General features: G+C 45.7%; 1 protein-coding gene and 1 long non-coding RNA gene across 3 annotated transcripts in view; one reads left to right on the top strand and one right to left on the bottom strand.

Annotated features, from left to right (window-relative positions):
* On the top strand, nt 1–15,398 carry SPCS2 (signal peptidase complex subunit 2). Of its 2 annotated transcripts, XM_073334270.1 has the most exons (5): nt 3–135; nt 7,160–7,243; nt 10,351–10,510; nt 11,706–11,841; nt 14,408–15,398. In XM_073334270.1, exons 1-5 carry the CDS (start codon nt 97–99, stop codon nt 14,592–14,594), a joined length of 606 nt encoding a protein of 201 aa, XP_073190371.1. In that variant the 5' UTR covers nt 3–96; the 3' UTR covers nt 14,595–15,398. The 2 variants fall into 2 exon arrangements, with proteins under 2 accessions (XP_073190380.1, XP_073190371.1); XM_073334279.1 differs by lacking the exon at nt 7,160–7,243 and having other exon boundaries at nt 1–135.
* Nucleotides 13,360–23,386, bottom strand: part of LOC140907713 (uncharacterized) — a 23,789-nt gene continuing 13,762 nt past the window's right edge. The window contains exons 4-5 of the long non-coding RNA XR_012157589.1: nt 13,964–14,020; nt 13,360–13,817 (exon numbers count right to left, since the gene is read on the bottom strand). This is a non-coding gene — a long non-coding RNA (uncharacterized lncRNA). The remainder of the gene's footprint in view (nt 13,818–13,963; nt 14,021–23,386) is intronic.

Raw genomic sequence — 23,386 nt, forward strand, 5'->3', positions numbered from 1 at the left:
CGCTAGCAATCCCGTCAGCCCCCGCGCGGCTGCCCTGCGCAGCCAATCGCCGGCGCACAGCTCGCCCCGAGCCGCGGGGTGGAGGGAGGAGAGAAGATGGCGGCGAAGGGCGGCAAGAACGGGCTGCTGGAGAAGGTAGCGGGCTGGGGGAGGGCACGGCGGGCTCGGGGCGCCCCGCGGCTGGGGCCTCGGGCTCAGGCGCTGCAGCCCGGGGCTAGGCCCCTCCCCTCGGGGGGCACCCGGGACTGATGCCTGCCCCCCTTTCCCCAGAGCCGCCTCCTCTTCCCCTCCCCCCCCGGCATCCCCCCTCCCACTGGGTGCGGGCTGCTCCCTTCCCCCCCAGAGCCGCCTCCTCTCCCCCGGGTATCCCCCCCCCACTGGGTGCAGGCCCCTCCCCTTGGGGGGCCTCTGTGGGAATGGGCGGGGGCACCCGGGCCTGATCCCTGCCCCACCTTCCCCAGAGCCGCCTCCTCTCCCCCCGGGCATCCCTCTCACTGGGTGCGGGCTGCTCCCTGTCCCACCAGAGCCGCCTCCTCTCCCCCTCCCCCCCCAGCATCGCCCTCACTGGGTGCAGGCTGCTCCCTGTCTCTCCCTTCCCCCCCCCCCCCGGCCAGCCATCTTCTGTGCGCCCCCAGGGGTCACCCTCACTGGGCACAGGCTGATCCTGGCACACACACTCCCTTTTGAACCCTGAGGTGGGGGCCCCGGCCCCTTAGAGCATTATCTCCAGAAGACCTGGTACAGGGGCACAGGCATCCATCTGGGGCTGGTCCTGTGACCCTCAGCACAGGAGTCCTGGCACCCATGCCCCCCCCCCCCCCGAAGAGCATCCCTCACACCCTTTATCTGAGTGTCGAGAGACCTCTACATGGCTCCCTCCCCATGAGTATTGAAGCAGGGCTTTTGAGCCCATATGTGGTCCCCTTTCCCCACCCTGAATGTAGGAGGGGGACTCTTTGGTTCCATAAGGCTTCCTCACCTATGTACATTGAAATGGTGCTCTTAGCATGTATGTGCTATGTGTGAGCATTGAAACAGGGCTCTTGGCGCAAGCAAGCCCTCTTCTGCCAACATCCCATTTTGCAATTAACGTGCTCCTCTACAGGCACTCCTTAGTACCCAACCCTGCTTCATGGAGCATTTTGCTATCGGAATTTACTCAGCACAGAGGTGTGGTTCTGTAAATGCACATTTGAAATAATGGACAGCTGTAACTGGTCCCTCTGCTTTGTCCCTTTTCAACGTTGTCTGTTTGCCTGGCATGTGCAGCATATGATAGGAAGTAAAATGCAGAAGTAACGAAACAAAGGAAACTAAGGCCAGGTCTACGCTAAGAGCATATTGCTGGTACAGCTATACAAGATCAGCAAAGCACTCCTAGTATGACTTCAGCTTATGTTAACATTCCTTATTCCAAATGCTCACCACCACCACCTTACTCTGAGCAAAATAAGCTCCACTGGCAAAAGTGTGAGTTTTGCTGGTATAAGCTGTGTCCACATGAGGGGCTTTTACTGGCACAGTTTTGTCAATTAGAGATTGTACCTCATTGTACTCCTGACAGACATAGCTATACTGGGAAAAGTTTGTAGTGTAGATCTGGCCTAATCCCTATGGTTATTAATATGAAGTGAGTTTGGTAATCTCAGCCCAGTTTTGAAGGGCCAGGTGTTTGCATCTTTATTTCTCCCTTTCTCTGCACCAGCCTTGACTTTGGCCTGGAATGGGACAATCGAGTTTGAGATCAAAATATACTGTAGGCAATATGTTTTTAGAGCTGCAGTCATCTCTTAAAAACACTTGCGTTAACTGTTGCTATAAACGATGGGGTTTTTTAAAAATTAAATACTTCCAGGTTTCTTGCTGCAAGCAAATGTGTTTAATTTTCGGATTTCAAATGGTAGCAGTTTGTGGTTTTAGTGTGATGCCTTCTGGAAGTATCCTCGTTATTTTTCAATGTGCTTGGTAAGCCTTCAATTGTGGTTATGTAAAGTGCAACCAAAGCAAATGTGTGCTGGGGAATATAAATATCTTTATCTTCTGAAATGGCGGCTGTCCAGTTGGTGCAGAAACTGAGTCATTCAGTAACAGTGCATTGAATCTGTTGGAAACCCTAACTATAATCTGATGTATTCTTCTCAGGATTTCTGTTTGCATGCATGCACACACTCTTACTTGAGAGCTGTTCTTTCTCACTCATGTTGATTCTTGGATGCTTTGGATGGCTTTGATGAAACCTGGTGATCTCAGGGAGCAGAGCAGTTGGGGCACATGTTGGTGAAGTGATATCTGGAGAACTGCTGGTGTCTGAATATCTTTGGTTACAAGGGTTTGTGTTCAGCTTTACAGAAGAGCTAAGACTAAGGCCAGGAGGTATGCCATGGCAAGGGACAAATATTTAGCACACTTCTCGTGTTTTATAAATATACTGTCAGGTAGAACTTTTCTGGGTACTATGCATACTGACTACTCCATACTGTCTTGCTCCATTAGTAGGGCTTGCAGTTCATCTTTGACCATAAGCTAGATCAGGTGCAGCCCTTTTGATTTTGATAGCCACAACCTGACAGACTGTCTTTCTAGTTGAGTTTAAATAGATTTATTACAACCATAGTCTACATAGGCTGCTGACTTGTTCCTCTTGGCTACTTAACCTCATGTGGAGGAGAGGGTGCCAACCATCCTTAAACATGCAGATGTTCGCTCCATCCTCAAGGTCTGAAACCCTCTCTTTTGGTGTTGTAGTGTAAGATGGGAATCAATTAGTAGTGATGACAGGGATTTGACTTGTACTGTCTTTTGAGGGCTGATCTGAGCTCCCTTGTTGCTCCACGTAGTAGAGGCCCATTGGTGAAATTACTTGCAAATATAAGAGAGAATATCATTTATGCCCCTTGCTTATTGAGGAGACTTGCTTCCAGGCAGTGAGGTGGTTTAAGAACTCGGGTGTCACTTTCACTCAGTCCTTGTCATACAAGGCTGTGGGTTGGATGTAGTATACGAGTGCGTTTTTACTGGAGCAACTTGTGCAGACTATATCCTTGCTTATCCTCGGATGACCTTGCAAGACATCTGCTTATTTATGTCTACAGCACCCTAACATGTGCTGTGTGCCTTCTAGAAATATGTGAAAAGACAAGTTCACGCTCCTAAAAATGCCACAGTCTAATAAAATGAGAATAACAGGGTGAAAGGGGTGAGGAAGGACCAAGGTAAAGATCATGCAATGACTTGTGAACATGTTGAATTCCTTCCATAATGGGGTGGGGTTGGGTTTGGGGGGGTGGGGAGGGTTGGTGTGTGTTAACTTGCTGAGATGCAGGAGTGAGCTTTAAGGAAGTATTAACATGGTGGTAGCTTAACAAATGAGTCTTGGCGTTATCGTAAGCACATGGTTACTGGGAGGGGTGGAAGCCTATAAGTACAGTAGAACCTCAGAGTTACGAACACTAGAGTTATGAAGTGACCAGTAAACCATACACCTCATTTGGCACCAGAAGTATGCAATCAGGCAGCAGTAGAGACCAAAAAGAACGCAAGTACAGTACAGTGTTAAATGTACACTACTAAAAAATAAAGGGAAAGCAGCATTTTTCTTCTTCATAGTAAAGTTTCATAGCTGTGTTAAGTCAATGTTCAGTTGTGAACTTTAGAAAGAATAATCATAAAGTTTTATTCAGAGTTACGAACAGCCTCCATTCCCAAGGTGTTTGTAACTCTGAGATTCTACTGTACTTAGCCTCTAGAAGAGATTATTACCTGTCAGCAGGGCTTCTCCTTTGCTGCTGCATCCTGAACAAGCTGCTGTGCATTTTCTAGGGTTGGCATGAGGGTAGCTACGCTGAGGCAAAAAAAGGAAGATGGGGCAAATCCTAACACACTGGGTTGAGGCAAAATTCGTTAATGTGAGGCACTCAGTTACTAAAGCAGTGAACATTATTGACCAACATGTCAATAAACTTTTTTAAAGAATCACTTTCATCTCCATATTTATCATCTATCCCTAATTGCCCTATAATGGACACCTTTGAATTCTTACACATTTCTCATTTTATGAGAGGGATTCTTTTATTATAACACAGACATTTTATTCAGTGGCTCAAATGTTCAGAGATCACTTTTAACATAAGTTAGTATTAAATGTTTAATCATGGAACATGAAGACAACTTCCCTTTAAATATTTTTGGATTCCAAGTCACTTTTTCCCTTCATTTCCTATTTTAGGAACAAGCCCAAGAATACAGTAATGACTTTGTGAAGAGAACTAGTTATTGTCGCTTCAGAAATGGGAAGCAATTCGGTAGCTAACGTGTGTTCTGGTAATTTAATAAAGGGCACACAGAAATAATTGAGAATTTCTTTGATTTTTCACAGTTCATCTCAAATGGGGCAGGTCAGTTCCAAAAAAGAGACTTTTAAATGGCTTGTTGAACTTACCTGTTATATCAGTAAGTCCAGATCAAATTTGTTCAATTTCACAAGTAAAAAGCTAGTTTTTCTAAAAAGAAAAGGAGTACTTGTGGCACCTTAGAGACTAACCAATTTATTTGAGCATAAGCTTTCGTGAGCTCACGAAAGCTTATGCTCAAATAAATTGGTTAGTCTCTAAGGTGCCACAAGTACTCCTTTTCTTTTTGCGAATACAGACTAACACGACTGTTACTCTGAAACCTAGTTTTTCTATCAGCCCTGAAAATCCAGCCTCTCCTTGTACTTCATCACCAGTAACGAAGATTCTACAGGTCAAATGACGCTTTTGCTTCTTTGTAACACTGTTGGTTTCATTGGGTTCTACCGGTGTAATAGAGGACAGAACATGGTCCTGCAATTGACAGTTCACAGTTCTAGTCTGTACATCAGCAACAGAATAGGATCAAGCTATTCTATGTGGACTCTGACTCAACAGTAGTAACTTGTTTTTGACACTTGAGTGACACACACAGCAGATCTGTAGCATAAGAAGCTGCCATTTTTACGTCATTTCTTTTTGGAACAGTAATACGTGTTAAGGCTCTAGTAATCAAAATACAATCACCTGTAGGCAATTATTTTCCCATAAAACTCCCTCTCCCCCGCCCCCCATCTTCCCCTCTCACCCCAGTTGAGAAATGGAGCCTAGATATTTTGGCGAAGGATGCCTAGGAAATGCTCGTGTGCAGTCATGACATTTGAATTATTTTCTTCAACTTCCTTTTGGTTTCTTTCTGCCAACAGATAAGGAGGGACTGAGGGACTCAGAGGTGGTGTGGGGATGTAAAGCTTACTTGACCTTTGGGTACCAGTCTAGTTATTAGAAAGAAACTCAAAAATCCTTCCCCCTCAACCTTTTTCACTTTCCCTTCTCTCCCCCCACCCACCGACTCCAAACACACATGTTCAACTAAACCCCTGTGGGTGATCTAATGTGGAGGGTGGAAAAAAATCTAAAAATCATTGACTTGTATGCCGTTATAATCTGTGGGAAAGGGTTTTCTCAGCTATGATTCATTCTATACTAACCTTAGTATTGCTGTAAAAATCGGGGTCCAGTGATCTTCCATAAATATCTTCTATTTTAAACTTACACAAAAACAAGGGCTATATTAACTACTGGCAAAGGGCCTGTTACTACTCTGCCTTGTAAAATCAGCTCCTGCACTTGCACACGTGCTGAAGTTTCCTAGGCATTCAGCAATTCATGCCTGTGTCTCTCGGAGCAGAATTGTGTGATTATTTTTCAGCGCCTATAGAAGTAAATCAGGGCAAACATCTTATTTTAAAATAGTTTATTTTAACCAGAGAGAGAAGTGTGCTCTTCTGGCACTAAGTCAGTAAGTCATCTTGTCAACTTCACTTAGGGGAACTAATGCAAGTTCAGAATATCTCCTACCAGGATCTAACGTGTGGTTCAAGTTCTACTGAAATATCGGGCCATTTAAAATACACACAGCTCAAAGCAGTACTGCAAAGTCCTGCCAAATGAATTTAAGACAGATATTGCTATGAGTTTTATGGACTTTAGGGAGGGAGTTAACTCTTGTATTACACATGTGAAGTTATACTTGGTCCATCATAAGCAATAGGGTCGCATCTCTGGGCGACAACTTGTGGAAAATTTGAATGTAATAATAATACCCAACTCGTACATATCACTTTTTATCAGTAGATCTCAAAGCGCTTTACATAGGAGTTCAGAGTCGTCATCCCCATGTTACATATGGGGAAACTGAGGCACAGAGAGGCTAAGTAATTTGCCTAAGGCCACTCAGCACACAAGTGGCAAAGCTGAGAATAGCACCCAGGTCTCCAGAGTTCCAGTGCAGTGCTCTTTCCACTAGCTCACACTGCCAAGTGGCTAGATGGCCAGTGTATAGCTGGGTTAAAAGAGTGGGGATTATTTTTGTTCTTGTTTTCTTTAAAAATCTCTCATTCGTCTAGGACAGGGGTTCTAAAACTTCATTGTACCGTGACATCCTCCTGACAACAAAAATTACTATACAACCCCAGGAGGCGGGACCGAAGTCTGAGCCCAGCCAAGCCCCACTGCCCTGGGTTGGGGGTGGGAGGGCAAAGCCAGAGGGCTTCAGACCCGGGTGGGGGGCCTGTAACCTGAGAGAGAGAGAGAAAGACAGTTTTCATAGCAAATGTAAGTACTTTGGAAGATTTGATGGAAAAGAATTAACAAATCATCCAGCATCATTAACATTCCTATCACTGGCAGTGGCATCTGTTGGCAAAGGCAAGCATAGAACTGAAATTACAATCACTCCATTTTAAATTGTCACTTTATGAGATCATTTCTACAGCACTGCTTATAAGACTCATCAGATTAAACCTTTTCAAAACTTGGTATATCATGGCCACAACAATAAAATCTACTAAACCTGAGGTTTGCTTTGAAAAAAGCATGGTTGGAAGGTCTAACATCATGCTGAATTGCGGTACAAACCACTTACAGTACTGCAGCACAATTGTGTAATAGGTACTAGATTTCATTAATCTTTGGGCAGTTGTTCATATACAAATAATACTTGCTATGGAGCACTTCCTTTGAGTGTGGTTTTGAGTTACCATTTGCTCTTCTCTTCCTATTCAGTGTGGAAACACGTGTTTTACAAATAAAATGTTTACTCATGCCAAGTTCTTGGAAGTGACTTGATTTCTCAATTTGCATTGCAGTGGAGGATTGATGACAAACCAGTAAAAATTGACAAGTGGGATGGATCAGCTGTGAAAAATTCTTTGGATGATTCTGCCAAAAAGGTATATTCTGACTGACTGACCTATGCTAGCCTCCCGATGGGCCTTTTGAAATCACTGCCGTGGGAGCCACAAAGGTACTTAAGTGCCTACATTTCATTTTTAGGCACTACTGTGAGGCACAAAACTCCCACTCGGCTGCTGCCTAACCCAGTAGGTGCTTAAACTCACTTGGCATCTAAGTATTTTCCTCTGGGCGTGCTCGTTGCAGCTTCACTCTAGGCACCTGAGCGCCTGTTTCCTTCCTGAACATAAGCACTACTGCGTCATGATAGGTATTTGGAGGCTTATCTACTACCTCAGCCCCAGAGTGATTCACAAACCAGGAAAGACAGGTGTTTGGTCCCCTAAGTCATGTGCGCGGGCCCAATCCAGTTGGCACCCTCTGAGCACACCTTCCAGATCAAACTCACCCAAGGGGCCCACACAGAACAGCCAGGGGCGGGAAAGACCTCCCTTCTAACCTTTAGCCTTGTGTTCAAGAAGGACAAGTGCAGAGTCCTGCACTTAGGACGGAAGAACCCAATGCACCACTACAGACTAGGGACCGAGTGGCTAGGCAGCAGTTCTGCAGAAAAGGACATAGGGGTGACAGTGGACGAGAAGCTGGATATGAGTCAACAGTGTGCCCTTGTTGCCAAGAAGGCTAACGGCATTTTAGGCTGTATAAGTAGGAACGTTGCCAGCAGTTCGAGGGACATGATCATTCTCCTCTATTCAGCATTGGTGAGGCCTCATCTGGAGTACTGTGTCCAGTTTTGGGCCCCATACTACAAGAAGGATGTGGAAAAATTGGAAAGAGTCCAATGGAGGGCAACAAAAATGATTAGGGGGTCGGAGCACGTGATTTATGAGGAGAGGCTGAAGGAACTGGGATTATTTAGTCTGCAGAAGAGAAGAATGAGGGGGGATTTGATAGCTGCTTTCAACTACAAAAGAATGGCCATACTGGGTGAGACCAAAGGTCCATCCAGCCCGGTATCCTGTCTACAGACAGTGGCCAATGCCAGGTGCCCCAGAGGGAGTGAACCTAACAGGTAAGATCAAGTGATCTCTCTCCTGCCATCCATCTCCACCCTCTGACAAACAGAGGCTAGGGACACCATTCCTTACCCATCTTGGCTAATAGCCATTAATGGACTTAACCTCCATGAATTTATCCAGTTCTCTCTTAAACCCTGTTATAGTCCTAGCCTTCACAACCTCCTCAGGCAAGGAGTTCCACAGGTTGACACTGCAGTGTGTGAAGAAGAACTTCCTTTTATTTGTTTTAACCCTACTGCCCATTAATTTCATTTGGTGGCCCCTAGTTCTTGTATTATGGGAACAACTAAATAACTTTTCCTTATTCACTTTCTCCACCACTCACGATTTTATATACCTCTATCATATCCCCTGTTTGTCTCCTCTTTTCCAAGCTGAAAAGTTGTGTCTTTATTCTCTCCTCATATGAGACCTGTTCCAAACCCCTAATCATTTTCGTTGCCCTTTTCTGAACCTTTTCTAATGCCAGTATATCTTTTTGAAGATGAGTGCACTACATCTGTACCCAGTATTCACCTGAAAGGGGGTTCCAAAGAGGATGTTCTCAGTGGCACCAGGTGACAGAACGAGGAGTAATGGTCTCAAGTTGCTGTGGGGGAGGTTTAGGTTGGATATTAGGAAAAACTTTTTCAGTAGGAGGGTGGTGAAGCACTGGAATGCGTTACCTAGGGAGGTGGTGGAATCTCCTTCCTTTGAGGTTTTTACGGTCAGGCTTGACAAAGCCCTGGCTGGGATGATTTAGTTGGGGGATTGATCCTGCTTTGAGCAGGGGGTTGGGCTAGATGACCTCCTGAGGTCCCTTCCAACCCTGATTTTCTATTATAGGGTACACACCCAGGATGTGGGGGACCCCTAGTTCAAGTCCCCTATTCCCCCCCCTTCCCCTCCCAGCAGGAGAAGGGATTTGAACAGGGAGCAACAACCTCTCAGGTGAGTGCCCTAGCTACCAGGCTATGGGATATTCTGTTGTGATTTCCTCAATGTCTCCTTCTGAAGTTGTTCCACTTGAATTCAGCAATGGAATACTTCAGTGCTAATTGGGCCAGTGACCAAATTAGAATGCCTGTGTAGCCTAGTAGTTAATGGCACTCAACAGAGAGGTGGCAGATCAGGAGGAGGAATGACATGATCCAGGAGTCTCTATCCTGGGGGAGTACCCTAGCCACTAGGCTAATGAGTTGTATGGGAGGTCCTCGCCCTCCCCTCGGCCATTTTGTTTTAGGCTCTGCACACAATTTAGGCCTATCGTCTCCTGGTTCATGAATCACAAGCAGAGCTGGGCGACTCCCTGGAGCCCAGACTTAGGCGCCTGTGTCTATGAGAGGGGCAGGGCTTAACACCCCCACCCCACCCCGGTCAGCATCTCCCATAGGCTGATTTAGGTGGCTCCGCACCTAGCAGGCTGGCTTTGGTGGAGTGCTTTCTTAGGCGCCTGTCTCTCCCTGTTCATCGTATAGGGAGCCTAGGTGCCTAACCCGGTTTGGGGGAGGGGAAAAGGGGGGTGTTGCACTGTTGCTTCTGTGATTTTTCTAGGTGCCCTCAGTGTTGCAACACTTGAGTCCCTTCACGGATTCCACGTTGGAGCCTCACTCTGTACAGAACTCTCATGAAAGCCAGTGACAGATCTGTGTGCAGACGTTTCCAGGATCAGACTCCTATTGAGTGTCTCCTCCTAGAGCTGTGAACGACTCAGAAATCACTTGCTTTCTTAGATGTTTCCAACTCAATTACCATGTCATTTTCCATTAATAAAATTGGCTAGTTAGCCTTAAAATGGCTTTTACTCGTGTTAGGAAAAGTTTAAAGAACTTATGTACATTTAAAGACTATTTAAATTAGATATAAAATATATCTAAAGTTGCAGCACTCTCACCACATTTATTGCTGTTTCTTTGATGCTCCTGGAGTTGAATTGGTTTTTCCCTTTCGGATGCTTTAATTAAAATCATCTGGATTATGCAGTTAAAATTAGTGCATCTATAGAGAATTAATTTAACTCTTCTTTGGAAGCCATCTGTAAAAGTAGCCAAGTATGCAATAAACTGGGCTCTTTGCTTTCCCATCAGGTTCTCCTGGAAAAGTACAAGTATGTGGAGAATTTCTGTTTGATTGATGGTCGCCTCATCATCTGCACAGTCTCCTGTCTCTTTGCCGTCGTGGCTTTGATTTGGGATTATCTGCATCCCTTTCCTGAATCTAAACCTGTTCTCGCTTTCTGCGTGGTATCATATCCTTTCCTGTGTGCTGCAGGTTTAAGGTGTCTGTCTTTCCCCAACAAGTAAAAAAAAAATTTAAATATCCATAATTGTCTTTCCCCCTTTTAGAAGACACAGAAGTAAAACTGGTAGGTCCTGTCTGAATTTCACAGGCAGTGGGGCTTGCCAGGTTTCTATTTTAGTATTTTATTTTAACATCCAAGTCCTCTTCCACATTATTTTAGTGGAAGAAACTTGTATTTCTGCAAAGGGACTCATATAGCACCAGCTGCTTCCTGTGATACTACAGATCAGGTGCTGGGAGTGAAATGGCAAGCAAGAGCAATTGTCTGAGGCTGCCATCAAGGAATAACAGGTACATAAAAATTGGGAAGAGGACAGCAGTATAAATGTAAGTTACATTTAGAGAACAGTTAGTAAATGTGAAGTATTGAGTAACTTTTATCATTCAGGTTTTTTTCAGCAATGTTCTCTGCCATTCTGAATACTGACTTTGTTTCTGCTGTTTGGCTATAGGAGTTAGTCTCCTGAATTGTCTGCACTAACCATGTCCAGAGTGATGGCTAAAGGGTGCAACATTTCTCTGTATATACAGCAATCTCTCTGAATTGTGCAGATAGTCTCAGGGGGGCAGTGTGAGCTGGTAAATTGAGCACAAAGCTGAGAGTCAGGAGCTTTGGGCTTCTAACCCCTACTATTCCACTGACCTGCTGTGTGACCCTAGACACACGGATTATTTCCACTGCTTATTCTACCTCAGGCTTTCATGAGGCCTCCTTTAGATGTAGCCAGTGAAATTTCAGTCAAGTAACTGAAAACACCATTTATTCTTTTCTATTCACGCTTAATTGTCTTTTAATCTTTTGATTTTTCTGTCTGACTCCTTGGTAAGTCTCGTTCAAGAGAGGTTCTGATAAACTTTTGCCCACCATTCATGTTACTTCAGGCATTGATCTGTGGTCTTGTGGTAGTGGGAAGATTTCTAAGAGCTAGAGATTGACACATTATATTTGCATTTAACTTGTTCATACTAATAAAAATGTCAACCAAAAACCAAGCTCTAAATGATCTTGTCAGAAGCAATTAAATCCCCAGCCGCTGTGTGGAGATGAATCATTTACTTGTATGCATTCCACTGTTCACATGTCCTCCTTGTTACTGTTGCATGGCTCTCGTATTCCCTTAATTTCTTTAACTTTCCCGAACTTATTTTGTGATGATGGGAATCCTGACCATCTATACCTCATACAAGGAGAAGAGCATTTTCCTGGTAGCACATCGAAAAGATCCTGCAGGGATGGACCCTGATGACATCTGGCAACTTTCCTCCAGTCTAAAAAGGTATTTTTGCTTCTAGAACCACATTTACCAAAGGACCATAATGACAGAACATCCACACCCTGCTGAGGCCTGGGATTTGCCTACTTACTAGTTACTGTGGGGCAGGAATGTCATTTCCGCTTCCTGTTAGTTCTGTCATCTTTCTCTGTACAGATTTACTCAGAGCAGCGCAGGAGCCAAATGGCTGGTGTCTGTGTTTATTTGCAGCACTGTGGCATAAGCCTTATACAAAGTGTTCTATATTACATCTGTGTCATGTACTGCATTGCCTCCCAGTTGGCTTCTGGGCAATATTCAAAGTGTTGGTTCTATCAAAAGCCCTGAATGACCTGAGACCTGCTTCCTTAGAGCCTGTCTTTCTTCCTGTGCTCTATTGCCGTTAATACCCACGTGGAATCACCCCACATGTTTTCTGCTCTCTGTATCAGGGTTTCTCAACCCGTTGGTAGAGCCCTATAGTGGGCATGGTATTGCCACCCTTACTTCTGCACTGCTGCTGACCGCAGCGCTACCTTCAGAGCTGGATGCCTGGCCAGCAGTCGCCACTGTTCAGCCGCCCAGCTCTGAAGGCCAGATTTGAGTCAGTGGCATTGCAACCCCAAGAACCAGGTCACAACTCCACGCAAACAAATTTGGTCCAGTCATGGGGGTGGGGCCAAACCTGAGTGGTGCTGCAACCCTGGAGGTTGCAGTGCCCGAAGCGGAGAGCCACGCCCAGCCAGCCTCACAGCACTGGATTTGCCACTGTGGGGTGAGTGCTGGGCAGGACCCAACCGAAACCACCCCAGGGCCTCCACCTCCAGACTATTTACTGAGTCGCAACAGGCCATAAACATTTGCAAATGGGTCCTGAGCCCAAAAAGGTTGAGAAGCAGGATCTCTATATTGCACCCTTTTTGCGTCCGTATTTGTCTGGTGTTACATCCCCTTTTAGTCATTACTTAGCCAAGTTAAGTCTCTTTTCTCTTTAAGTCAACTCCTTCTGTCCTTTAGTCGCTTAGGCCTGATCCTTCAGCCCTTAGAAAAGTAGACCCATTAACTCTATTTGCATGAATGCAGATTGCAGTATTGGACATTTAGTTGCTTTTATTTGAGCTCCTATCATGATTTCTAGTTTTGAGATGGCTAAACTTTTTATGCAGTATTCAATTTTCTGTCCCCTATTATAACTAATATATATAACTTGATGCCACAAGATATTGGAGTCCCCAGAGTTTAGCATGATTCAAAAAAGAAACTTTTTAAATGGGGAGAGTGTTAGCTTAGATAGGTTAAAAGAATAAGGGTTACAAACCCTCATGCTTCCAGCATAAACCAATCACTGACTGATGGGTTAGGAAGGAATCCTGTACCTTTAAAACATCTGGTACTGGTTGCTGTAAGATATGACACCAGAAGAGATGGGACACACATCTCTCCCTATATGAATAGCTGGTTGCCTCCCTGTTTGTGATTTAATTGTGCTTTCTATTCCTGGCCTGTAAAATATATTTTAATTAAAGTGTAAAACAGTCAGACTTTTGGAGACACAAGCATTTTATTAACTGAAACAATGAAAGCAGAGCAGGAAGGAAGTAGGTGGGGGAGGGAGCGGGAGTAATGTTAGTTCGCTTTTAAGGGCAGAGGAATTGCTTACATGGAATTGGTTCATGTCATTTAAAACAGGGAGGCATTACCCCAAAGTGTGGCTTCTAAAATGTGGCCCAATTAACCTCATCTTTGACTTAAAAACACAGTTTTCCTTAAAAGATCATATAGATACATATTAATACACACACGGTGGAAATCTTCCATGGCTGTTGAACTGATCTCACGGCATGGAAACTGTCATTTTCAGGAAGTCAGGTCCACTGTGACACGGAGAGACTGATCTTTACTGACATGTGAAGAAAGCACTTCATTTTGTCTGTTTGCAGACTCAGGAATGGATGGGCCTTTCTGCCTAGGTTTTTATTATCGCTATGTCATTTGAGCACCTTAACAGAAAAAGAAATGAGGTTAGTGCTAGTCGCTTGGGGAGACGAGAATCTCTCCTGCAAATTCAGGACTCCTCTGTCTGAAGGAAACAAAAAACAAGATAATTTCAAGCAAAACTGCCTCTTAAATGCATATTGATGCTTACCAAAAAGCAGGGTTACAATTCATGAGCTTGCCCATTAACATCTACATCAGTTTCACCCTGTTAGAATTAAAATAGCAGTAAGGTCAGAGCAATCAACAGCCATGGAGAAGTTTGAATTTTACTAGTTATTTTAACTCTAATGTTAATTTAAGAAAGTGCTAACCCCAAAAAGAGCAGTAAAAAAATCCTTTAATATCGAGTTATTTACTGATACTGCATGTTGCAGCATCTTTGTGCATAGACGGTGGAGCATTGCATGCTGGGACCTGGGCCGTACACCTGTGGTGAAGATGTGGGATTGCTGCAGCATGTGTCACTTGTTCAAATTCGGGGTGTTCTTTTGGCTACTAGGCTCTCAGCCCAATGTAGCCACACAGCTGTGCCAAATCTGAGTAGCCCCCTCTCTAAACTGTGACTCACGTTCTCTTTCTGTGTCCCTTCAAGGTTTGATGACAAATACACCCTGAAATTGACTTTCATCAGCGGGAAAACCAAACAGCCGAGAGAAGCAGAGTTCACCAAATCTATTGCTAAATTCTTTGATAACAATGGAACATTAGTCATGGAGGCCTACGAACCGGAAATCTCCAAGCTTCATGACAGTTTGGCCACGGAAAGAAAAACAAAATAATGATTCCAAGGGCCATCTTCCTGCGTGGATCATGCTAAATTAATACTAATAAATAAAGTGAAATAGCAAAGAATGTTACTTGCCTCTGTTTTTGTCCTGAAATCCTATTTAATTCTGGATAAAGCAGGATTTTTAAACTTGGATCTGAAATCTTGAAGCTAATGCAGTCAGATTAAAGCTACAGACGGTCTTGACCTGTGTGGTTGCAGTGTTTAACCTGCCTTTCAGGTTGCTCTGTCACTTTTGAGATGATGTTGGATGACATTTGACCTATCAAAGACCTTTAGGAGAGAGGTTTTTGCTCAATGCTGTATTGACTTCCTCCTTTTTACCTGGCACTGCTTTATAGTATGTAGCTCTGTGCCATGCAGTGTTTGGGGGATTTTAGCATTCACATTTTGCTGACTTCATTTTATCTTTTTCTTAGTGAATCTTTATGTTAGGAATTCAGGACAAAACCTTCATGTAAAACAACTCTGTCCATTCACAAACAAGTGTTTTCTTTATTTTTATATTTATCTGATTGGGGAGTGGGTGGGTGGGATCGATTTTTATATCAAATCCTTTTATCTGTTGGAAGAGAAAAATATCGAGACTGCAAATATGCTACTTCTGTATGTTAGAGCACGAAATTTATTGACAAGGTGAAAAAAGCAATGGCATTTTTAGAGCTGTAAATGTCCTTCATGTTTGTCCAACTGGCATATTTCGTATTGAGATTCTGTTCAGTTGTGTCCCTGATATAAACTGTCATTTTTCTAAATGATTTTTTTTTTCAATAAAAGGAAAGAACAGATGTGAAAACGGTGTTGCGGTCTTCATGGGGGAGAGATTACCGGAGCCCAGTTGTCTTAAAATCACATTCCTGTCTAGAAAACCCTGGTACCCACTACCACATTACATACATACCTGAGACCACTAACACTGAAGAGTTAGACCCAGATCCCCAAAGGAATTTATGTGCTTATAGCCCTTCCTTTGCCATTTTGTGTGGAGTTAAGTGCACCACTGCTGTTCTTGCGAGAAACTGCTTAGGCACCTGCCTCCAGAAGAGGGGTTTCCATCTGTGAATCACAAGCACAGCTAGGTACCTCCATCCATCTCGGACATAGGTTCCTAACTCTTGAGAGGTGTGAGACTTAGGACACACCCTAAGTTAGTTTAGAAGACAACCCACCTAGGGTGCTGGTTTTTGTGGGTCTCATTCTCAGGGCCGAAACTCTCCCCATGCATAGCCTAGGCATCCAAGCTAAGGTCTGGGGATGTCCCAGTCCCTTTGTGGATCTGGGCCTTTGACTCCCTTCAGTTTGTGCATTTGACAGCACTTTCTCGGGAGTCCATTTCACTGTTTCTTGGAAACTTCAAGGGAGAAACTGCCCAACTGAAAACACCTTTATAACCATCAGCAGGAGAGTAAAAGTACTCTTTGTCTCTCAATGATTTGAAAAAAAAAAAAATTCAATTTCAAAACAATTAGGTTGTCACCCTTTAAAGAACAGCAATGGGCCAAGACAGCCCATCTTGTCTTTCAAAACGAGTTGTCCTCGCTGTGATGTCATTTGGTTGGAAGGAACTTCGCTTTCTTCATGTTAAAAAGTGAGATTACATGACCTGTTTGTATTGTGCTTATTTGCATTGCCTCCAGGGTCCCAGTCAAGGATCAGGAGTGCACAGTGGTAGACACTGTACAAAAAACAGCAAAAATTTACAAATTTTGTCACCGTCTTTGTTGAATAATACATAAAAGGGGAAGCAATGGAATGTGCTGGAAGTAGTGGAGAACAATTTGTTCCTGTTCTGGGGAGTGAAGAGAGGTTAGCAGTGCAGGGGGCTGCTATGGGGACCAGTGTCATGAAGGGAGGAATTTTCACAAGCACGGGGCCTTGGCCAAAGTAATGGCAGCCTCCTTCAATGAGAGCTGTGATTGGCCAAGCCTGAGTGCTCTTGAAACCTCCCACCCTGACTTCTTATTTTTTTGAGGGGAGGAAGTAGAAGAGAAGCAGCTGTGTTTGCTCAGGGTGCTCTCTGAATTGAATGAGAATTGGAGGATGGTGAGGAACTTCTGAGAGCAGCCATTCCCACACCCACTGTGCCCTCTTGCCAGGTGCAGCTCAGCTAGAGGAAGAGCATGAACGTGACAACATTCGTCTAAATACCTTGCACGTTTGGAGGGCTCTGTGTCTCCGAAACCTCTCAGGAAACCATATCCATCTGTTTTGGACAGAATAATGAAGTTGAGAAATCAACTCATACAGCCTAGCCTCCAGCTGTAGGTCTGTTTACTGCAGCTGGTTCCTTCCAGAAGGGGTTTTACAGGGATAGGAATCACCGGAGAGGGATATAAAGTCAAACTTCAGACCTTGTTATGGGGCTCCCTGTCTAAGCGCCGTCCCTGGAAACCAAGCACATAGTGACAAATGCTCTTCCCCTACCCCTCCTGCTGTTGGGTCCCAGTGACCTTGTTCCATTCATGCTTAGCATGGTTGCAATTCACCCACCACTGACTCAGTTTACCATCATTGTGATAGCTCCGGCCAAGCCAGCATTAGCCTGGCAGTGCCACACTGTTCTCTGCAGGTCATCAGCCGCCTAGGCTTGTCAATCACCTAAGGAAGTAGCAGGCTGATGAGCATATGTCTACACTGCAGAGAAAACCCTGGGGCTCTGAGTCTCCAAGCCCAGGTCAACTGACTCAGGGTCACGGGGCTTTAGCTGCAGGTCTAAAAATAGCAGTGTAGACATTCCCGCTCGGGCTGGAGCCCAGGCTCTGAAACTCAACAAGGTGGGAGGCCAAAATTCTAAGGAGGAGTACAAAAAAGCAGCACAGAAAGGCTAAGGCACAAAATGAGTTACACCTAGCAAGGGATGTAAAAGACAAGAAGAAGAGGTTCTTTAAATACATTAGGAGAAAGATAGATAGGTCTTCTACTTAGGGGAGGAGGACAGCTAATAACTGATGACATCAAGAAGGCTGAGGTGTTTAATGCCTATTTTGCTTCAGTCTTCACTAAAAAGATTAGTGATGACCAGATACTCAGCACAATTCATATTAACAACCAGGGGGAAAGGAAGGCAAGTCAAAATAGGAAAAGAACAGGTTAAAGACTATTTAGATAACTTGGATGTATTCAAGTTGGCACGGCCTGATAAAATTCATGCTAGAGTTAAGGAACTTAAGGAACTAGCTGAAGCAATCTGAGAGCCATTAGCAATTATCTTTGAGAACTCCTGGAAGACAGGAGAGATCCTAGAAGACTGGAGAAGGGCAAATATAGTACTTAACTTTAAAAAGGGGAACAAGAAGGCCCTGGGGAATTATAGACAGTCAGCCTAACTTCAATTCCTGGAAAGATACAGGAGCAAATTACTAAACAATCAGTTTGTAAGCACCTGGAGGATAACAGGGTGAATAGCCAGCATGGATTTGTCAAGAGCAGATCAGACCAAACCAGACTAATTTCTTTCTTTGACAGGGTTACTGTCCAGTGGATGGGAGGAAGCAATAGATGTGATATACCTTGGTTTTAGTAAGGCTTTTGACACAGTGCTGCATGATATTCTCGTAAGCAAAGTAGGGAAATGTGGTCTAGAGGAAATTACTATAAGGTAGGGACACTACTCAAAGAGTAGTTATCAATGGTTTGCTGTCAGTTTGGGAGGGTGTATCTAGTGGGTTCCCACAGGGGTCAGTCCTGGATCCGGTACTATTCAACATTTTCATTAATGTCTTGCATAATGGATTTATGGGCAGCACGTGAGCCCCCCTTCGGGGACGCTAGCTATGCAACTCCGTCCCTTCTGCCCAAGTCCCCCCTACTGCCTGCTGGAGCCCCAAGGGCCCCCCCCACACCCAATGAGGCCCACCCCCTCCCCACATCCGAAGGAGCCCCAGCCGAGCAGCCCCGGGCCGCCAGCTGGCCTCAACGCTGGCCCCAGCACCCGGCTGCCACCCTATCATTGGGTTGCGCACTGGCCCCAGAACTGGGTCACCGGCCAGCCCCAGTCACCTGCTGGCCTCTGGCTGGAGCTAAGCTGCTGCCGGCTTGGAGGAGAGGATGTAGGGTGCGCAGGGCCGTGGCTTGGCTTGGCCTATTCTACCTGTCCCCCATGAATGGAACAGAGAATGTGCTTATAAAATTTTCAGATGACACCATGCTGGGAGGGTGTTGCAAGCACTTTGGAGGGCACATTTAAATTCAAAATGTCTTTGACAAATTGAAGAATTGGTCTGAATTCAGCCAGTTGCAATTCAATAAAGAAAAGTGCAAAGTACTTCACTTAGGAAGGAAAAAGCAAATGCCCAACTACAAAGTTGGAAATAACGGTCTTGGTGGCAGGACTGCTGAAAAGGATGTGGGGGTTATAGTAGACCATAAACTGAAATGAGTTGTCCATGTGATGCAGCTGCAAAAAGGCTGATCTGATTCTGGGGTGTTTTAACAGGAGTGTTGTACGTAAGACACAGGAGGTAATTGTCCTGTTCTACTTGACACTGGTGAGGCCCCAGCTGGAGTACTGTGTCCAGTTCTGGGCACCACAATTTAGGAAGGCTGTGGACAAATTGGAAAGAGTCCAGAGGAGAGCAACAAAAATGTTAAAAGCCTTAGAAACCCTGATCTGTGACGAAAGGTTGAAAAAACAAGGTATGTTTAGTCTTCAAAAAAGAAGACTGAGGGGGGCCTAATAACGGTCTTCCAATACTTTGAGGGCTTTTATAAAAAGGACAGTGATCAAATTGTTCTCCATGTCCACTGAAGGTAGGACAATTAACAGGCTTAATCTGCAGCAAGGAAGATTTTAAATGAGATGTTAGGAAAAACTTCCTATCTATAAGGATAGTTGAGCTCTGGAATAGGCTTCCAAAGCAGGGCATGGAGTCCCCATCATTGGAAGCTTTTAAAAACCAGTTGGACAAACACCTGTCAGGGATGGTCTAGGTTTACTTGGTCCTGTATAGCACAGGTGACTGGACTTGACAACTTCTCGAGGTCTCTTCCAGGCCTACATTTCTATGATTCTATGAAATCCCAAAGGGACATGGTCTTCTTGCAGACCATCCTCTTAGATAGGTCCTTAAGGTGGTCTGGCTGGATATTCAGTTTATGTGCCCCACTGGCAATCTTATTGTGCCATCGCAGTTTTTGGTGCCCACATGATGGCTGGCTGGGTAGCGGCATTCCTGGGCACAGGCACGTAGAATTTTCTGATTTTCATGACAATATGTCTGTACCGAGACAGCCTCCAAAACTGAACCAGTGCAGGTGGGAGGCAGCTGCTGGGTTCAGCTTCAGGCATCCCATTTCTGGTCTTATCCTGCCACTTAATATGGAGCAACTGAGAAAGTCTCCAAAACACAAATCCCATGTTCCTCAGCCTTCCTCAGCACCCATGTTTCACTGCCCTGCAATAGAGTTGCTATGACCATGTTTCCATCGATCCACAGCTCCGTGGCAAGTCTGATGCCATGCCCGCAATGTGGCAACTGCTGCTGCTATACAAGCGCCCACATCTTTTGAGCATCCTCCAGCGCTGTAACACTGCCCAAGTATTCGACCCTTGCCACCTGCTCGATGTCCCATCTGGACAGATTAATAGGGAGCTGTTTGTAATGTGGGGCTGGAGATGGCTTGGTGGTAAGAGCCAGAGACTTAGTTTTATCCAGATTAATAACCTTTCCATCGAGGCAGGTTCTGTATGAGCTTCTGGCCCTCGGTTAGGCATGTTGTGAAAAGGAGAAGCCCTGAACTGTCACTGCCCATTCCTAGTTCTGTGGATAAACCAGGGCTCCTACCCGGAGTCAGGCCCTGAATTAGGGTTGCCAGTTTTGGTTGGATGTATTCCTGGAGATTTCATCACATGATATAATCTTTTATTAAAGATTAATCTTTAATTCCTGGAGACTCCAGGCCAATCCTGGAGGCTTGGCAACCTGAATTTATGCAAGCCTCTTTAAAAAGGGTGAAAAGCAGCCAAAGCAGCCAGAGGACAGCTGGGCTGTGTTACAGAAGGAATCATAGAAGATTAGGGTTGGAAGAGACCTCAGGAGGTCATCTAGTCCAACCCCCTGCTCAAAGCAGGACCAACATCAACTAAATCATCCCAGCCAGGGCTTTGTCAAGCCGGGACTTAAAAACCTCTAAGGAACCCATTCCAGTGCTTCACCACCCTCCCAGTGAAATAGTGTTTCCTAATATCCAACCTAGACCTCCCCCACTGCAACTTGAGACCATTGCTCCTTGTCCTGTCATCTGCCACCACTGAGAACAGCCGAGCTCCATCCTCTTTGGAACCCCCCTTCAGGTAGTTGAAGGCTACTATCAAATCCCCCCTCACTCTTCTCTTCTGCACACTAAATAACCCCAGTTCCCTCAGCCTCTCCTCATAAGTCATGTGCCCCAGCCCCCTAATCATTTTCGTTGCCCTCCGCTGGACTCTCTCCAATTTTTCCACATCCTTTCTGTAGTCCCAAAACTGGACGCAGTACTCCAGATGTGGCCTCACCAGTGCCGAATAGAGGGGAAAAACAGTTACTCACCTTCTTGTAAGTGTTGTTCTTCAAGATGTGTTGCTCATATCCATTCCAATCAGGTGTGTGTGCGCCGTGTGCACAGCTGTCGGAGAGTTTTTCTCCTAGCAGCACCCGTCAGGTTGGCCGCGGAGCCCCCTGGAGTGGCGCCTCCACGGCACTCAATATATGACCCTGATGACCCGGCCCCTCCTTGGTTCCTTCTTGTGGTTACTCCAACAGAGGGCAAGGCGGGTGGGTTTGGAATGGACATGAGCAACACATCTCGAAGAACAAGTTATTAGAGGTGAGTAACCGTTTTTCTTCTTCGAGTGATTGCTCATATCAATTCTAATTAGGTGACTCCCGAGCCTTACCTAGGTGGTGGGGTGGAGTTATGGAATTCCTGATTGAATTCGCTCTGTTGAAAGCTGCATCATCTCTGGCTTGCTGGACGATGGCATAATGAGAGGTGAACAAATACACTGAGGACCAACTCACTGCCCTGCAGATTTCTTGGTTCGGGACCTGGGCCAGGAATGCCACCGATGAGGCCTGTGCCCTTAATGGAGTGTGTTGTAACTGCCGGGACTGGTGTCTTGGCCAGCTCATAGCACATGCAGATGTAGGACGTGATCCAGGACAATATTCTTTGAGATGAGACCAGGAGTCCTTTCATGCAGTCAGCCACCGCTATGAACAACCGGTTTGATTTCCTGAATGGCTTAGTGCATTCAAAATAGAAGGATAATGCTAGCTGAACATCCAAGGAGTGCAACCCCTGCTCACAGCTACCGGCATTCGACTTTGGATAAAAGACAGACAGGAATATGTCTTGGCTGGTATGGAAATGAGAGACCACCTTAGGCAGGAAAGCAGGGTGAGGTCTGAGCTGCACCATGTCTTTGTGGAAAACTGTATGAGGTGGGTCGGAGGTAAGAGCCTTTAACTCAGACACTCTTCTTGCCGATGTGATGGCAATTAGGAAGGATACCTTCCATGAGAGGTAGAGAAGGGAGCAAGTCATCAGCGGTTCGAATGGGGGCCCCATTAACTTGGAGAGGACCAAATTAAGGTCCCATGCAGGGACAGGCTGTCTAATCTGAGGATGTAGCCATTCCAGACCCTTGAGGAACTGTCCCACTATGGGGCTGGTGAAGACAGAGCGCCCAGTGATTCTGGGGTGGAAAGCTGAGATAGCCACTCGGTGTACCTTTATGGATACTGCCAGGCTTTGCTGTTTCAGGTGCAGAAGGTACTCCAGAATAAGAGGTAACAGTGCCTGAAATGGGGGTGTATGACGCTGGTCCCACCAGCAAGTGAACCTCTTCCACTTTGCCAGATATGTGGCCCTCCTGGAGGGCTTTCTGCTGCTGAGTAAGACCTCCCTTACCTGCTGTGAGCACAGAAGTTCATGAGTTTCAGCCATGAAGCTTCCAGGCCGTGAGATGGAGGGGCCGTAGGTCTGGGCGATGAAGCTGACCGTGGTCCTGAGTGGTAACGTCGGGGAGGAGCGGCAACATGACCATGGCATCAACCGACAGATCCAGAAGCTTGGTGTAAAGTGTTGTCAAGGCCATACTGGTACCCCCAGAATTATTTCTGCCCCGTCTCTGCAGACCTTGAGCAGGACCTTGTGCACGAGAGGGATCGGGGGAAAGGCACAGAGGAGACAGCCTCCCTAGGGTAGCGGGAATGTGTCCGCGATTGAGCCCGGGCTGCTTTTCTGGAAGGAGAAGAATGTTGGATACTTCCTGTTGCTCCGAGCGGCGAACAGGAAACCCCCACCTCTGGAAAATGGAGTGAATGACGTCCGGCCAGATGGACCACTTGTGGCTGTGAAAGGACCTGCTGAGGTGGTCCGCCAGTACGTTCTGGACTCCTGGCAGATATGATGCTTCCAGGTGAATGGAGTGGACTATACAGAATTCCCACAGTCTGAGGGCCTCCTGACAGAGGGACAAGGACCGCGTTCCACCGTGCTTGTTGATGTAAAACATTGCAGTGGTGTTGTCCGTCGTGACTGCCACATACTGGCCTTGCAGTTGAGGCTGAAAGGCCTGGCATGCAAGATGCACAGCTCTCAGCTCCTTGATATTGATATGGAGAGAGAGCTTGTCCTGTGACCACAGGTCCTGCATTCGGAGATCTCCCAGATGTGAGCCCCAACCTAGACCTGACGCGTCCGTCACCAGAGACAAGGAGAGTTGAGGGCTGCTGAAGGGGACTCCCCCGCAGACCATCGGAGCATTGAGCCACCACTGGAGTGACTCTAGGTCCTTCTGTG

Source organism: Lepidochelys kempii, chromosome 1 (genome assembly GCF_965140265.1).
Source record: "Lepidochelys kempii isolate rLepKem1 chromosome 1, rLepKem1.hap2, whole genome shotgun sequence".
Lineage (NCBI taxonomy): Eukaryota > Metazoa > Chordata > Testudines > Cheloniidae > Lepidochelys > Lepidochelys kempii.

Coding starts and splice junctions, on each gene's coding strand:
- SPCS2 (XM_073334270.1), top strand. CDS start 97: ATGGCGGCGAAGGGCGGCAAGAACGGGCTGCTGGAGAAG. Junction 7,244..10,350: donor TGGATGATTCTGCCAAAAAG/GTATATTCTGAC, acceptor CTTTCCCATCAG/GTTCTCCTGGAAAAGTACAA. Junction 10,511..11,705: donor TCTCGCTTTCTGCGTGGTAT/CATATCCTTTCC, acceptor AACTTTCCCGAA/CTTATTTTGTGATGATGGGA.